The sequence below is a fragment of the Thamnophis sirtalis genome, unplaced genomic scaffold (genome assembly GCF_051295495.1).
Source record: "Thamnophis sirtalis isolate CommonGarterSnake01/CBP01778 unplaced genomic scaffold, rThaSir2_p1.2 scaffold_3, whole genome shotgun sequence".
Classification (NCBI taxonomy): domain Eukaryota; kingdom Metazoa; phylum Chordata; class Lepidosauria; order Squamata; family Natricidae; genus Thamnophis; species Thamnophis sirtalis.
In genome coordinates, this window is record NW_028261383.1 from 152,277,232 (window position 1) to 152,295,179 (window position 17,948).

A 17,948-nucleotide genomic window follows, 5' to 3' on the forward strand; every position below is an offset into this window, starting at 1 on the left:
ATCCATTGGGGACTCTGGCAGCAGCTAACCCAACCTGACCTCAACAGCTCTTGCCTTTTTTCTTTTATATTTTTACATTTTCATGATGGCAGGCAAGAGCAGAGTTGAAATCCTCTGTGATTGTGAAACAGCTGGAAAAGGTATGTAGTTTGGAGCGGGGGAGGAATTCAAAATGTAATTTGTAAGTAATTGTAAGTAATTTGTGTGTGTTTGTGTGTCCGTGTGTTTGTTTCTTCACTTAGAGGGAAGGGGGTAGGAGAGGCAGGGAGGACAGCCTGCCAGCTTTCTTTCTCTGTGTAAGGGCAGTGTTTCTTTCTTCACTCAGAGGGAAGCGGGTAGGAGAGGCAGGGACGGCAGCCCCCACCAGCTTTCTTTCTCTGTGTCGGGGCAGCCCGCCAGCAGAGGGGTCTGCTGGTGGGCTGGCACTTTCTTTCTTTCTAGAAAGCGGCTTTTGCCCGCCCTGCCACCTATGTCCGACATAGAGGCAGGACGCCTCTATGTCAGACACAGAAAGAAAGTGGCTTTTGGCCGCCCCACCTCTATGTCTTACATAGAAGCAGGACGCTTCTATGTCGGACATAGAGGCGGGGCGGCAGAAAGCGGCTTTCTTTTAAAAGAAAGAAAGCAGCTTTTGGCCGCCCCACCGCTATGTCCAACATAAAGGCGTCCTGCCGCTTTCTTTTTGCCTCACCAGCCGTAAACCTCAACGCACGTCACTGGTTTCAAGCCCTGTTCACCCTGAATCTAATGGGGTCCATGTGGCACAAAAAGGATTTTCCTGTAGGAAAAGATACGAGGGGTTAAATAAAGCAAAAAAAAAAATTTAAAAAGCTGCCTGATCACAATTGCCACCTATGAATGAATTCCCTATAGTTGTAGACTTTATATGAACAAGTATAATGAAAGATGGATTTATGTAAAATACAATAAGTTTTTTTTAAAAACCTGTTATATAAATGCATTAGAAATATATGTGCACTTGAACATTAATTGCACTGAATAACTATATATAGAATGGTAACTAATTACTACTTGTGGGAAGTTATCACTCAGCCCTCTCCCAGAGAAATGAAATATCCTAGGATGTTGAAAAGGTAGAATATTATATTTCCCCGGATGTGAAAGGGAAAAACGTTTTAAAGAGAAATTTCCTGCAGCTTCCTGCCTCCCACCCCCCCTTTTGTCAATGGGCCATTAAGAAAGCCCAGCTAGCCTCTTTACATAATAAAGACTTCTCCACTTCAGCTCCAGGAAGATGGGATGAAGGCATGATAATATTGGCACTTTACTCAACTCGCCACATGGCGTCTGAGAGCTCAACCAAACCTGGATTCAAAACACAGCCTGGAGATCAAAGGCCAGAGAGGGCATAAAACCCGGGACTCAGCATCTCAGTCCACCCTTCTCTTTTCTCCACCAACATTGAAGCATGTGATCACCTTTTCTGTACGGGACTCAAGCCATGTGGTCCTGTCCACCATTAAAACCATCTTTCCAAGCAGCCTCCATGTCTCCAGTGTCCTTTTTCTCCACTTGGAGCCGAACCCAGAAGGACATTTCTTTCAACATGCTAAAATAATGTAGCTTTCTTTTTTTTATTGTATTTTTAGTTTTTAATTTTATTTTATTTTTTACAATAAATGTATTTCTCTCTTTTGTGTTTGGTTTTTCTTTGTGGTTTGTCATGGTTTTAAAGGCAATTTTTAAAAGCTGCCTTGTTATTTGTAAGTAAATTGATGGGGTAATTCTGCAGTTTCCCATCTCTGCATTTTTATACATATGCCCGGGCTATCCAACCTTCTTGTGCACGCTTTGGCATTTTGAGGACATGAATCGGCAAAATTGGCCGATTCACCACAGAGGGAAGTGTACGGCTTGATTACTTTTAGAAATAATTGAAGGAGGAGAACATGTGTATATACTTTATAGTATAGTATATACTGAAATCACACACACCCTTGGATTTACCCAAACACAGAGTTGAATAGGTGAGGGAGTTTTCCGTGTGCCAAAGGAGCCCGCCTACAGATAATACTGTACAAGTAGTGCGGTTTATGGGCCCCGTTGGGGACCTCTAATTCTGCGTAGTCGAGGCTTTGGGGAGCTCGCCGCCTGCTTTTCCCTGCTCTGTCGGGTGAATGGAGGCATCTGTTCGGTAGACATCCGCCGAAGGAGGAGGGCTTGCAATTGGTCTCCGAAGTCTATGAGGATGGAGATTTCTTTCTTCTTCTTCCGAGAAGAGACCCTTTCTCTGAAGCAGACTTGGTCCAATTTGCTTGAGACGAAGTTCAAGCAAAGGGAGGAGCCGTTGGCGGCCATTGCGATGTCTCCAGTGCCGTTGCCCGCCTCTGTACCGGAGGGGAGGGGTGGGCAGTGAGGGGTATAAGTGGGGAGAGGAACTAAGAAAAGCGGCCGCTGTTCCAAGGTCCATCTAAAGCTGCGAAGATCGCACTTAATCTAACTGCAGGTGAGTCACACGGACCCTAACCAGTGGGACACGCAGCAAATGCATATTTTGCTTTGGCAAAAAGTGCACCAGAAAGCAGGCCGTTCTTTCTTTTACACTTTTGAGAGATGCAATCCCGCCTTAGGTGGAGAAAAACCTCGGGCGGGGAATTTCTATTTGCGAGGACGGAGGGGGGAAAGTTGGGAAAGTGTGTAAGCAACGAATCTCTGCATTACTGGGATTTCTTCGCCCCTCCAGCCTATCTAAATAGCGTTGAGAGGGAAGGGAGAATCCATCAAGTGAGACCCTATTTCGATCTAGACATGTAAAAGAAAAAGTGGGAGTGAACGCAAACTTGGGGAGACTGAATAGAAGGAAAGGACAGGACAGCCGAGAGAAGAAGGGATTGCCAGCTTTTTGGCTCTTGGAAACGGCACGCCAAAATGTTATTTTTTCATTTATTTTATTTAATTTGTCAAACGTACAAGACAACAGGTATAAGTATAAACATGGACATTAGCAAGGGAAATGAGTACAAATAAATGGGGGACCGTAGGACAGGGACGGAAGGCACACTGGTGCGCTTATGCACCGTCTCCTTTAGCGACCTCTTAGGAATCGGGTGAGGTCCATGGTAGACAGTTTAAGGTAGAAGCTGTTAAAATGTTATTTTAACGAAAGTACTGGATGTTCCAAAAACGCATTCAGATCTAGCTGTTTGAGAAGCTTTTGGGAGACGTTTATTTTCTTCAGATGCAGAGCCACAGATCTTGTCTTACAGGTGATGAATTTATTTTACGATGTCCATATGTATTATTACATAAAAACACAGAAAGGTGGCCCTCTAAATATCTGGATATCCATAACTGACTCCTTGAATTAGAGAAAAGACCTTGGGTTTTGCTGATTAATATAGTCTGTTGGTAGTATTTCTTAAGTTGGTGAAGTAAAAAGCTGTGGCTGTAATTTTATGTTATACTTTGCTCCACTGAAAAAATTGGTAGTCGGTGCTTTTGAGGGATCCTTGGTGCCCCCTGAGCTTTCTTGCAAACGTTTCATGACCCTAATTAGGTAATATTATCAGTGCAAGTAAGAAATGCAGTTATATTCTGGTTTTGCCTGTCTGTGTGGTTTTGCCGGTCTTAGAGATTCTTTGGTTGGGCTGTTTACTGGTGGCTCTGGCAGATACTTGACTGGGGTATTTAGCTTATTTGACTGTTGGTTTGAAGTTAACTTTGGAGTTAATCTATGCTGTTCTTGGTGCTGATTACTGGTGGAGAGGTGTTGGGAGTCTTTTTGTTCTCTTTTGGGCTGGTTGATTGTCTCTTTTACATAGTCTGTAGATGTCATTAATGTCTATGTGTCCATTGATGACTGATTTCTCAGTGCCAGGTTTCTAAAAATTCCCTGGCATTTTTAGACTTGGCCTGCTCTAAGATTTGCACATTTTCCCAATTGAAATTATGTTTAGATCTGTCTATAGGATGTGAAATGAAAGAATTTTCATCATGCCTTCTGACTGCCAGTTCATGTCTTCTGCCTGTTTGTCCTACGTAGTGATTGTTGAAGTTCTTACACAGTATATTGTAGATGACTCCTGTTTTTCTTCTTCTGGGGTTGTTGGGTTGGCTTAGGATGCCTTGTATTTTGTATTTGTATTTATTAGTTTGTCAAATATGTACAAGATAGTAGGTATAAATATAAACATGGATGTGAACAAAAGAAATGAATACAAATAAATGGGGACAGTAGGACAGGGACGTTAGGCACGCTTATGCACGGCCCCTTTACAGACATCTTAGAGTTAGGATCTCACTCTTAGGGTGAGGTCCACGGTAGACGGTTTAAGGTTGAAGCTGTGAGGGCTAGAGGATGTAGCAATAGAGTCAGGTAGAGCATTCCAGGTGTTAACCAAACTTGCTGAAGTCATATTTTCTCCAATTGAGTTTGGGCAGTTTACCTTGAGTTTGTATCTATTGTTTGACCGTGTATTATCGAGGTTGAAGCTGAAGAGGTCATTGACAGATAAGACGTTTTAGCAGACAATTTTGTATACTGTGCTTAGATCATATTGCAGGCGGCACAGTTCCAGATTGTCCACGTCACCTAGAGCAGGGATGTCAAACTGGATTTCTTCAAGGGCCAGATGAGCACTGTAGTTCTCAACAGGCCAGCTGGGGAGTGGGGAATGCCTCCTACAGTACCTGCTGGCCAAAACAGGGTGCAGGGGAGGCATGCATGACACACACACACACGCCACACTCTCTTTTGGCTGCCAGAGGCACCGTGGTTAGGAAAGGCCTCTACAGCCAATACAAGAGCGCTGGATCGATCTATCCCCACCCTAGCTTAACTTTTACCCGTGCACCCTGGAGTGGGCAGGATCTTAATTAAGGTTTATTTTGGGGGTAGGGCTTATATTGGGCACATGTGTAAAAATCAAGCTAGGACTTTCTGAAAAGGTTATATTTTTGGAGAAACACAGTAACAAAGCAAAGGAGGAGGTAAATTCTGTGTTGATTAAATTTCGTGCTGATGGAAGGACTTAATGGCTGTACTTGTGTACGTAGATCAAGGGGCTTGGACTCAAGTGGTCCTCGATTTACAACCATTCATTTAGTAATCATTCAGTGTTGCAATGGGGCTGAAAAGAAGTTCAGCTCATCAATGGGAATGGCCTTTTATCTTCCCACCCCAAGAGTAACTCACCAAAGATTTCCAAATAGAAATTCTGTGTCCTCCCAAACTTGCGAGATGCATCTCTCCCTATTCATTCACAAAGTTTGCTTCTTCCTGGTAGGTTTCAGTTATGTGGCTCTATCTAGCTGTCCTGGTGGGACTTTACTTCCTTCGCCGATGGTACCGGGAGAGACAGACAGTGGAGAAACTGACAGAAAAGTATGTCTTCATTACCGGCTGTGATTCTGGCTTTGGGAACCAGCTAGCCAGGCAGTTGGATGCTCGGGGCCTGCGGGTGTTGGCTGCTTGTCTCACTGAGAAGGGAGCACAGGAATTGGAGAGACTCACATCGGACAGGTTGAAAACCACCCTGCTGGATGTCACCAGCACTGAGAATGTTGCAGCAGCGACCGAATGGGTGAAAACATGTGTGGGGGACAAAGGTAACCAACTCCTTCTATTTATATTAATACTCTGGCCATATTTATTGTATGTATGTAGATCAAGGGACTTGGGTTCAGGTAGCCCTTGACGTACAATCATTTATTTAGCAATTGTTCAAAGTTACAATGGCACTGAAAAAGTAACTTACAATTGGTCCTTGCACTTATGACCTTCACAGCATCCACACAGTAATGTGATCAAAATGTGGGTGCCTAACAACTGGAGTCTATTTATGACAATTGCAGTGTCTCAGAGTCACATAATTGCCCTTTGTAACAAGCTTCCAACAAGCAAAGGCAATGGGGAAAGCCAGATTCGCTCAACGACTGTGTGATTCACTTGACTGCATTAAAGGTTATAAAATCAGGCGTGACTCACTTAACAACCACCTTGCTTAACAATGGAAATTCTGATCCCAATTGTGGTCACACAATTGGTCCCAATTGTGCCAACACTTGATTTCAAATATTAGCTGCTAGGATAAAGTGTTTTATGTCTTTGGCAGTAAGCAAATTTTCCATGAGAATCCAGCATTGTCACAATTAAAATGACAAACGTTAGGTAGCTAAAGTGAAAACAGACTCTTTTTTATTTAAATTTTGTTTAAAAGAAGCAGTTAGGAAATTCTACCTTAATCTAAACAGTTTCGGAGAACAGGAGTAAGTCATTTATCTCATCCATGCAATGTTCTCCTTCTCCCCTGAGCCGGCCTCTGAGGAAGCATTGGAGGAGTCATCTAAAGGAGACACTACACTTGCATCAGATAGACACACAATGCTAGCTATACAATAAAGCCTGCTTCATGACACTTGTACAAATAAATGATGCAATGTGTAACCTTTGTCATTCCTCTGACGTCCCAACATAAGTGTCATTATCACTTCCCTCCCCTCAAGCAACACTCCCAGTGGTGAGATTCAAATAATTTAGCAACCGGTTCTCTGCCCTAATGACCAGCTGGGTAGGCGTGGCTGGGTGGTCATGTGATTGGGTGGACATGGCCACTCGATATCAAACACGTCGAGGGGTGCTTCACCTCGCCTCTTGTGACCGTGGAGATGCTGCAACACTCGTAAGTGTGAAAAACGGTCATAAGTCACTTTTTTCAGTGCCATTGTAACTTTGGTTACTAAATGAACTGTTATAAGTCAAGAATTACCTGTACAAAAATACAAAAGCTTATTTACTTCCAAAAAGCTGCTCTAAAATCAATCATTAGATCAGAAATATCTGCAAGCCGAGTTACAAATCAGGCAGGATGTCAGAACACTTTGAGGAATTAAAATAGTTAATATGCAATAATAACTATCAGCAGCCAACTCTTGCTCATAAAGTGAAACCCTTTAGTTAAGAGATCATTAAGCTCTCTAGAAAGTGGGTGGGCATATTTGGGCTACAAAATGCCGAGCTAAAGTGACAAATTAAAAATTATATAAGGGAGCCAGGTTCAAGGCCCCCAAGCTTATCAGGACCACAAGAAAATGAGTACATGACACAGATACCTAAATAAACTTCAAGCATGGTGCCATGTTACTAAGTTTTATTATCATGAAAGAAAATTAAAGAAAATTGGATCCACCCCCCTACCTCAAGAAAGTCCAGTTGCCTCTTGAAAAAAGCACCTTTGGGACAGCCATGACCTGGATGACTGACGAATGCCCATAGACAAGGAACTCCTGTGCTTGGTGAACTGACAGAGCACCCTTTCACAAACAGGAGAAGCAATTCTTAGATCAATTTGCACCACTTAAAGATATCAGCTGGTCTCACATCACAAGATACCCTAAGGAAATCATCCAGATTTAAAGAAAGGATCACATGCTCTCAGAAAGGCAGTAAAAACAAGAAACCATTGGTTGCTCTTAACACCACTGGATAACAACGCCAGGTCTTACTGCTCTATCAGAGTAAGGAAGATACTCAGAGATGATTCACACCCTGGTCAGTGTCTCTTTACACTTCTACCATCAGGCAGAAGACATTGAAGTATAGCCAGTTGAACAAATAAGTTTAAAAATAGTTTCTATCCTTGGGCTGTCAGACTTTTAAATACAACCACAATCACTCCATGCATACGCGGAAACGTATGAGTAGATTTTTCTTGTTTCGTTTCCACTATAATTTTGCACCAGTGAGGCTAAAACCAATTTCATTGTATTTATTTTGTACAATGACAATAAAGACCATACTAAAAAAAAACAGTGCCAAGCTTGCATCCTGTCGCTTGGAAATACACCCCAAAAGGACAGTGCCAGGAACCACTAAAGCTGCATAAAGTCCCTAATGAAGCAAAGCAAAGTACCAGCATAGAAAAAATAAAACTCTGGAGAAGCTCAGGCAACAGTAAGTCTGGGCGTACTTCCAAGAACCTTTAGCTGCTCCAATGTAATAAGGGTTAACCGGAGAGGCAGTTTCTGTAAGCAGGGCAATAAAAGATTAGGCTAGAAACAACACCAGAATGTTTCCTTCCTGACTTCCTTACAGGATTAGCCCTGTAAAGTGGAAAAAAACAAAATGAGATTTTTTCCCAACAACCGGTTCTCCGAACTGCTTAGAAAGTTAACAACTGGTTCTCCTGAATAGGTGGGAACTGGCTGAATCCCACCACTGAAAACACCCCCAAAAAAGTCGAGATTGTTGTTGTTGTTGTTGTTGTTGTTGTTTTTGTTGTTACTTTTCTCCTTATCCCTTTCTGTTTTGGAAAAATGGACAACTTTGGTTGTGGCGATGAATATATTTCACACAACCCAGTGGTAATGCAGTGGTAATGCTCCAGTTCTGAACATAGGTGAGGATCTAGAATGACAGGGACATCATGACCGTGTGTTTTTCTTCTTATTCAGGGCTCTGGGGCTTGGTAAACAATGCAGGTAAAAGTATACCTGTAGGTATCAATGAATGGCTGACAAAGGAGGACTTTGCCAAAGTGCTGGATGTCAACTTGCTTGGGCTGATTGATGTGACGTTGCAGATGTTGCCCCTGGTGAGGAGAGCCAAAGGGAGGCTGGTCAATGTAAGCAGTGTGATGGGAAGATTAGCATGCTGTGGAGGAGGGTATTGCATATCCAAGTATGGTGTGGAAGCCTTCTCAGACGCTTTGAGGTAAGCTTTAAATTTCTTTTTTGATTAGTTGAAGCACATGGATCTCTTCCCAGCTCCGTTTGAAAGAAGTAGATGCACAGATTCAAATAGTCTGAGCTGCAATGATTTCTAGCAGATGCTGTGGAATATGGTTGTGTCTGTTAAGGATTGTCCCAAACATTTAAACGTGCACTTACCATATTTTTCAGAGTATAAGACACATTTCCCCCCCCCCTCCTTAATAGAGGCTGAATATTTGGGTGTGTCTTATATGCCAAATATAGTCCCGCCCACCCACCGACTCCCACCCTTTAACCTCTACCTTGCAGCAATTTACCTCCTTGCAGCAAACCCGGAAAATGGGGCTTGCGGAGGCAGCAATGGCAATCCCTGCAGCCTGAAACAGCTGATCATTGGGAGGCCCATACTTAAATTGAAAGTGAAACAGGCTGTTTGCTGCAAGGTGGCAAATTGCTAATCAGGCTAAACTGAAACAGGCTGTTTGCTGTTTGCTATTTGCTGCAAGGAGGCAAATTGCTGGGAGGCAGAAGCAGATTCCCCCACCCCCTTGTTTTCCTCCCCAAAAGCTAGGTGCGGCTTATACTTCGCAGCATCTTATACTCCCAAAAATACAGTATTTTGCTTGAGATAAAAGTGGCACTGAACTTCAACATTGGACTAGTGTGCTGTCCAAATAGTAGTAAATGGGACCAGTAGAAAATTAGATGTGTTTTATTTTATTTATTTTAAAGCTAAATGCCTTTAGCATTTTTGCCTGTTATATCAAAATTGTAATTGAGCACCTGATTTGGGAAACTTCCTGGGACCACAGTTAAGACTTTCCTATGGCTTTACCTTCTGCACTTCTGTCCTAAACCTTGCTTTGCACTGTGGTTTGCTGAATAAGCTACAATTTAACATGCTAAAAATCATAAAATATTTATTGTAAATTGGAGTAGCTTGGTTCATGGAACATACTGAAACAAAACAAAATAAAACAAGCTATGTTATCTGATCAATTACATGCAAGGAGATAATTTGAGTTTTAGGTCTTTATGCTACCGCATAGTGGTCATCCTGATTTTTACAATCTGGAGGTATTAGCCCTACTCTTGGAGGTATTTCTATTTTGATTGTGCTTATTGAAAACCAAAATAAATTATGACAAGCTTTAAATCGGGTTCTAGGGATCAAGACACCCCCGGGAGGAAAGGAGATACACTTACACTAAGGCTATTCCTGGTAGTTCTGGATAAACTGAGTACAAATAGTCTCCAATGTGTGGCCACAATTGAGCCCAAAATTTATGTTGCTAAGTGAGAAATTTGTTAAGTGAAATTTGCTCTATTTTACAACATTTCTTACCACATTTGTTAAGTGAATCGTTGCAGTTCCTAAATTAGTAACATGGTTGCTAAGTGAATCTGGTTTCCCCAGTGACTTTGCTTTTCAGAAGGTCACAAAAGGGGATCACGTGACCCCGGGACACTGCAACCGTCATAAATGTGAGTCAGTTGTCAAGCATCTAAATTTTGATCACATGACCATGGGGATGCTACAACGGTCATAAATGTGAAAAATGCTCATAAGTCATTTTTTCAATGTTGTAACTCTGAGCAGTCACTAAGCGAAGTGTTGTAAGTCGAGGACTACCTGTATTACTCCATTACATTGATGTCGTTTTTCATTATATTCTTATTGATGTTGTGCTTGTGCTATCTTGCCCAAAATCTAACAACGGAGGTTGGTTACAAATACTGTTACATAAATCAATAAAAGCATTCCATCCCTTGACAATTGTTGCCAACAGAAACACACATCCTGCAAATGTTTTATAAACTTTGGAGCTTTCTAATGGAAGCCTTCTTTTTTCATTTCCTCAACCAGCTTTGGGGAGGTTCAGAATATGAAAGAACCATTCTCTGATGTGACAATACACTTAACATTAAAATATGCTGAGAACACTGGCTCATTCAGCTAAGGGGGCACTCAGAGGGCCTCGCCTCAGTATTGAACTCCTGCCACACACACTCCTTTCCTCCATTCATTCCCTGTCATTGGGTTTCTGAAATGCTGCATTCCCTTTATACCTCTTGGAGGAGTCTGTGTGTGTGTGTGTGTGTATATGTGTGTTACCTCTAATAAGAATTAATATTGGGATGAACCAGTGGTGGGTTTCAAAAAAATTTTTAGAACCTCTTCTGTAGGTGTGGCCTGCTTTGTGGGAGTGACTTGCCGGCCATGTGACTGGGTGGGCGTGGCCAACTTGTAAAATGTGGTGAAATTCACTTAACAACGCTCTTGCTTAGCAACCAAAATGTTAGCTCAGAAATTCTGGCATTTGAAGCACACAAGTCTTAAAGCTGTCAAGTTACAAGACCCTTGCACCCCTAATTTTTCAATATGAAAAATGCTGACTGTATTTTGTCACATGATCGTTCTAAGGAGCATCAGTAAATAAAAGGGGAAACTGTAGAGAAATTGGTGTTGCTATAAAGCTGGATGTTCTACATTTTCATTTTTTTGAAAAGGATATTCATTTGCTGTCCAGTCTGGGAAAAGTTGGTTTTGGACTCTTTTTTTTCCATGCTTACATAGATCTGGCCAGACACAAAAATCCTTTATAGCCTTGGAGAGTAGACTAAAATACACAAGTAATAGATACCTTACTCTGTCTAATGTTGAAACAAATGTTTGTTTAAACATTCATGTGGACACAAAACTGATACCAACATGATGTAATATTTTAACTAAAGAGAAAAAAGCCATAGAAATGTTTACTTTAAATTAAGCAATTCCCACAAATTTTACCAATTTCCTTGAAAGGGCTTTCCCCTGCCCCCTTATTGGGAAAAATATATAGAAGTTGAGCAAGAGATGATAATTGTGCTGCAGGTTTATTCTGTGTTCTGCAATGAGTCTTTGGCTATTTCCTTATATGCAAAAAGTCAACCCTTGGAATTTAGCATTCAAAACAGATTTTTGCAGACATATTCTTCGTTCTGCATCTCCTTATTCTTTCTTTTTATCCTATTCAGGCGTGAAATTTCTCCATTTGGGATGAAGGTCAGCATTATTGAGCCAGGTGGTTTCAGAACAAGCATTAGCCAACCTACATTAGAGAATTTCCAGACCTCATGGAACAAAGCACTTTCTGAAACCAAAGAAGTCTATGGACAGCTATACGTTGATAACTGTGAGTTGAAATTTGGGCAGCTGGGCTGTATATATACATACATACATACATACATACATACATACATACATACATACATATATTTTCTGAGGTTTTCGCGGGTGTTAGTATGTAGGTCTCTAGTTATTCGGGTTTTCTCCCACGTAAAATTGGAGATGTCTTGGCGACGTTTCGACGAAGTCTCATTCGTCATCTTCAGGCTTGGTGCTTCCAGGAGCAATGTGAGATATCGGCTGTTTCTTCCTTTTAACTGCCAGTGGGGGTTTGAGCTGATTGGGTGGGAGCTTGGCTATGTCCTGATTGGGTGGAGGTGTGTCCTGATTGGGTGGAGGTGTGTTCTGATTTGTTGGGGGTTTGTGTTTCATGTAAGGATAGGAGGGGTTTAAAGAGGCTAATGGTGCATTTGCAATCTGGCCAACCAATCAGAAACAGCCGAGATCTCACATTGCTCCTGGAAGCCTTAAGATGACAAATGCGACTTCGTCGAAACATCGCCAAGACACCTCCAATTTTACGCGGGTTAACTATATATATATATATATATATAACCCGAATAACTATGTGTGTGTGTGTGTGTGTGTGTGTGTGTGTATAGATAGATAGATAGATAGATAGATAGATAGATAGATAGATAGATAGATAGATAGATAGATAGATAGATAGATAGATAGAGGTGAGTGTGTCACAAATGCAGAACCTACAACAGTTCAAAAACCATGGAAGACTTGAAAAATATCTGTTCCATAAAAACTAGTTAAGAAGCTCATTATCTGTCTTAAATGAGAAAACAAGATAGTAATGGGAAATTTGACTTCACACTGCTAATTATAAGCATTGACATGTGTCAGGTCCAAGCTCAAAGATGACAGAGCAAAATCTGAACGCCATCCTTTATTTGTTTACACCTAATGGACAGAGAGGGACGTAGTGGCTCAGTGGCTAAGACGCTGAGCTTGTCGATCAGAAAGTTTGACGGTTTGAATCCCTAGTTCTGCATAACGGAGTGAATTCCCATTACCTGTCCCAGCTTCTGCCAACCTAGCAGTTCGAAAGTATGTAAAAATACAAGTAGAAAATTAGGAACCACCTTTGGTGGGAAGGTAACAGGTTCCATGCACTTTTGGCGTTTAGTCATGTCAACCACATGACCACGGAGACGTCTTCGGACAGGGCTGGCTGTTTGACTTACAAACGAAGATGAGCACTGCCTCCTAGATTCAGGAACGACTAGCACATATGAGTGAGGGGAAGCTTTACCTTTACTAATGGATAGAACCTTACCAGCTTAAAGCTATAATATTCTAATTCAAGGGTCCCTAACCCCCGGGCTGTGGCCCATTGGGAAGTAGGCCATGTGAATGGCGGGCATGCAGCTTCACTTGTGTGAGCAGCAAGCACTCACACAAAACCAACCCCTCCACTGGACCACCATGGAAATGGCACCAGGTCAGGGAAAGATCGCACAGGGTGGGCCTCCTCCAGGTGCCATCAGCTAGACAATGTTGGTTGGCGGCACCTCGGGGGAGGGCCTTCTCTGTTGCCGCTCCGGCCCTATGGAATGAATTACCCCCAGAGATCCGGACCCTACCCACTCTCATGGCCTTCCGAAAAGCTATCAAAACCTGGCTATTCTGGCAGGCCTGGGGCTGTTGACCTCTTGACCGAGGTCCAGCCCCGCTTAGACTGGGTGCATGATGTGTGTTTTTTTTAACCTGTTCTCTTTTGTCTGTTTTTTAACCTTTTTCTTAAAATTTTATTTCTGTAAGCCGCCCGGAGTCCTTCGGGATTGGGCGGCCTATAAATTTAAGAGCCAAGGTGGCGCAGTGGTTAAATGCAGCACTGCAGGCTACTGCTAGATCAGCAGGTCAGCGGTTCAAATCTCACCGGCTCAGGGTTGACTCAGCCTTCCATCCTTCCGAGGTGGGTAAAATGAGGACCCAGATTGTTGGGGGCAATATGCTGACTCTCTGTAAACCGCTTAGAGAGGCCTGAAAGGCCTATGAAGCGGTATATAAGTCTACTGCTATTGCTATTGCTATTAATAAATAGAATAGAATAGAATAGGTTAGAGGCTGGATCTCAAGGAGCAGTTGGTTCTTTGAATTATCAAAAGCTAGTAAGCCATTGTAGAATTCATTCTCTTTTCTTCTTCACACAGTTTTGAAGATCTTAGAAAACGTCATAAACCACAGCAACAAGAACCTCTTCTTGGTCACCGATTGCATAGAACATGCCCTGACCTCCCGCTACCCTCGTGCTCGCTACAGCTGTGGCTTGGATGCCAAACTCTTCTACCTTCCAATGTCTTACTTGCCAAGCTCAGTAGCAGACTTCATAATCACCTACACTTGGCCAAAACCAGCACAAGTAGGGTCAGGATAAACCCACAAACCAAAGCTTCCTCTTTGGTCCTCAACTTAACAACAGTTCATTTAGTGACCGTTTGAAGTTACAATGGCACCGAAAAAAAGTAACTTATGACAGTTTTTCACACTTAACAAACATGGTCACGTGATCAAAATTCAGGCGCTTGGCAACTGGCTCATATTTATGACGGTTGCAGTGTCCCAGAGTCACGTGATCTCCTTTTGCAATCTTTTGACAAGCACAGTCAATGGGGAAGCCAGATTCACTTAACAGCCAGTGTTACTAACTTAACAGCTGCAGTGATTCACTCAATAACTGTAGCAGGAAAGGTCATAACATGGGGCAAAATTCACTTAACAAATATCTCGCTTAGCAATAGAAATGTTGGGCTGAATTGATGTCATACGTTGAGGACGGCCTGTATAATGCAGAATTATCTATACCTAAAAAGAGAGCCAATAATATTTCATCAGCTCTGAACTGTTGGGTCATATAGCTTAAGTTGCCTTGCAACACTAATTGGCCTGAGTGAGTCTTCTAGAAATAATAACAGAAGGTGCAGCTGTATGATCTGGCCTAGAAAGGCTTATGAATTATACAGAATCCTAGCAACAACTTCTAGAAAAGAAAGAAACCACCACACGTTTCCGATGACATTTTTGATCAGTGTTTTTTGTTAGTAAAAATGAATTTTAAAAAAGCTTGGAAAAAATATTTTCTGGAATAAAATTCTATTTGAAATGATAAAACTGAAGTGTGCTTTGCATGATATTTATTTATTTATTATTTTATTTATTTTGTTAAGCATGTATAAGATAAGAGATATAAGTATAAACATGATTATGAATACAGGAAGTGGATACAAATAAGTGGGGACAGTAGGACAGGGACAGTAAGCACCAGTGACGTGCAGTGAGTTTTATGGCGCATGAGGCAAGTGGGCAAAAGCCGCCCTGTGTCCGACATAGAGGCGTCCCGCAGGAGGAAGGGAAGGGGGCAGTCTCAAGCCCCCCACCCTGCTGGCAAAGTTGCAGAGGGGCAGTTGTGGGGGGGTCGTCTCTTCCCCCCTCCCTCCTCTGCCTCTCTTACAGCACTTGCTGCATCTGATCTGGGCCAGTTTGGAGCCATGCTTGCCGGCGCCCCCCGGCCCAAAGCTTCTAGTGTCCTGCAGGTGGCAGGCAAAGCCCAGCAGCGCCCCCTCGCCCACTTCGCCGTGGCGGCTCAGCTGCACCTCCGACATCGCGGTTGCCCAGCCCGAGCAGAGCGCAGATGCCACCGCCGTCCACAGTAAGAGCGAGCCTAGCAGCAGCGCTCCTGGCTCAGTAGCACCCCGCGGGAGCCTCCCTCGCCCTTCGCTCCTTTTGGACACCCCGCCACTGTGTCCACCATAGATGTGGGACGCCTCTAATGGCAGACACAGTGGCAGGTCTTTTGGACGTCCAAAAGACCTGGCGCAATGTCCACCATTAGAGGCGAGATGCGTCCTGCCTCTAATGGCGGACATAGCGCCGGAGTGGCCAAAAGCCTGTTTCTTGACAGCGGGCAAAAGCCGCTTTCAAGAAAGAGGCTTTTGACTGCTCCGGCGCTATGTCCGCCATAGAGGAAAAACTTCCTTAGACCAACGGAAGACTTTAAAAGCAGAGAGGACCTATGGAAAGCTTCAAAGAATCAATGCTGGATGGAACCAAAGCCGCCCTGCCGCCCCGGCGCTAGAGGCCAAAGCCGCCATGCCGCTTTGTCCAAAAGCCCTGGCCTGCTGCTATGTCAAAAGCCCTGCTGCTATGTCCAAAAGCCTGCCGCTACGTCCGACATTAAAAAAAGTGCCAGCCCGCACACCAGTAGAGGCGGGTAAAACACACACAAACATACACACACAAATAACTTACAATAATACAATTAGTTACAAATGACATTAATTTTGAATTCCTCCCCCTCCCTCCGACCCACATACCTTTTCCAGCTGTTTCACAGAGGATTCAACTCTGTTCTTGTCTGACATGATGAAAATGTAAAAACATAAAAGGAAAAAGGCAAGAACTGTTGAGGTCAGGCTGGGTTAGCTGCTGCCAGAGTCCCCAATGGATGACTCTGCTTAACTGTTTAAAAAAGCCTCTTTAAAAAGTGCCCTCTACAGGAAGAGGCGAGAGAACCAAGTGCCTCATCTACATAAGGAATTTTTCGGCTTGCTTAACTCTGCTCCAGTGATCATAAAGATAAGACTAAATGAGGCTCATGTTTCTCCCACCTCCTCCTGTAGAGGGCACTTTTTAGATCCTTTTTTAAACAGTTAAACACTAAGCAGAGTCATCCACTGTGACTCTGGCAGCAACTACCTCAGCCTTTTTCCTTTTAATTTTCTTTTCTTTTCATGATGACAGTGGAGAGGCCCTGCCTCCCCTGAGTGCACGTCACTGCTTGAAACCCCAAATGCAATAATGTATATTTTGTGACAATAGAATGATTTGTTGATTTTGCAAAAATAATTTGCTGCATAAGGACGGATGCCTATTAGGTCATCTGAAAAATGACATTTTAGTAACCCTCGCTTCAAAAAAATTGCAATATGAGCAATGTTTATGAATATGCATTGAAACAGTGTGACTAGCAATCAGATGAAATGAGATCTACAATAATAGGACTCTATCTCCCAAGGTGCTTCTAAGCAAATGGGAGTGGAAGCGAGCCAGGCATCTTTTGAAGGCGGAATCCAAACTGAAGAGGCCTGATGTGAAATGGCATATTGAGATTTTTATGCAATAAGAAAAAAGATGCAAGAAGTAGTGCTAACTTTCCTCTGATATTTTCTGATTTGCACAATACAGAAATGGAAGTGCCAGAAGCATGAGACCTCTTCTCTTTCTTTGCTCATTTCCCACGTTGGGATTCTAAGAAAAGTAACCAGACATCAATTGAGGTTAAGGATATTATACATATTTTTTTCACCCAAAATTGTAATTACTTTGGATGTGAGACCAAGGTAGGGCTGCCTTTTCATTGCCTTGTAGGAAGTTAGCATCCAGCCCTCCTTCTACAAAAATGAAATATCTTAGGAAATATTGAAAAGGCAGAATATTATATTTCTCTGGATGTGAAAAGGGAGAAACATGTTTTAAAGACAAAGTAGCTCCCTGCAGCTTCCTGCCCTCCCTTTTGTCAATGGGCCATTAAAATGCCCAAGCCAGGCTATTCTACATAATAAAGAGTTCTCCCCTTCAGCTCCAGGTTGATGGGATTAAGGCATGATACTATTAGCTCTTTACCCAACTCACCACATGGCATCTGAGAACTCAACCAAACCTGGATTCAAAACACAGTCTAGAGAGTTGCCCTTGCATGGCCCCATGGGAGTCTGACAACCAATCAGAATACATTTCTTACACTTATCATCATTTCTTTTACCTGTTCATCTTCCATTTTAGAACTTAATAAATGATTATATGGAAGTATATGTGTATTTTATTCTTCTCATACACAAGAAAGCGTGCCACACAAGTTAAAGATCATATCCCCTCCCCCCAATATTAATAATCTTCTACGTCTCAAATTTACCCATTCTTTTAGCCAGGTAAGAACCGATAGCTGATAATAAACATCCCAATCTGGTAACCCAAAACCCCCATTGTTTTTAGATTCTTGCAGCATTTTCAATCTTATTCTTGCTATTTTCCTCTGCCAAATAGAATTCAATATTAATTTGTTCAATTCATCAAAAATTATTTCATTTTATAGGAATTG

At 42.5% G+C, this 17,948-nt stretch overlaps 1 protein-coding gene across 1 annotated transcript; it reads left to right on the forward strand.

Annotated features, from left to right (window-relative positions):
* Positions 1-2,382: 2,382 nt before the first annotated feature.
* On the forward strand, positions 2,383-14,949 carry LOC148048257 (17-beta-hydroxysteroid dehydrogenase type 6-like). Its single transcript, XM_087710448.1, has 5 exons — positions 2,383-2,467; positions 5,247-5,568; positions 8,413-8,671; positions 11,689-11,846; positions 14,005-14,949. Exons 2-5 carry the CDS (start codon positions 5,256-5,258, stop codon positions 14,226-14,228), a joined length of 954 nt encoding a protein of 317 aa, XP_087566574.1. The 5' UTR covers positions 2,383-2,467; positions 5,247-5,255; the 3' UTR covers positions 14,229-14,949.
* Positions 14,950-17,948: the final 2,999 nt, after the last annotated feature.

Bases quoted from the DNA above. Each gene is read 5' to 3' on its own strand.
- LOC148048257 (XM_087710448.1), top strand. From the start codon at position 5,256: ATGTGGCTCTATCTAGCTGTCCTGGTGGGACTTTACTTCCTTCGCCGA. The intron at 8,672-11,688 runs GTAAGCTTTAAA...TATCCTATTCAG, and splicing joins GCCTTCTCAGACGCTTTGAG to GCGTGAAATTTCTCCATTTG. The intron at 11,847-14,004 runs GTGAGTTGAAAT...TTCTTCACACAG, and splicing joins ACAGCTATACGTTGATAACT to TTTTGAAGATCTTAGAAAAC.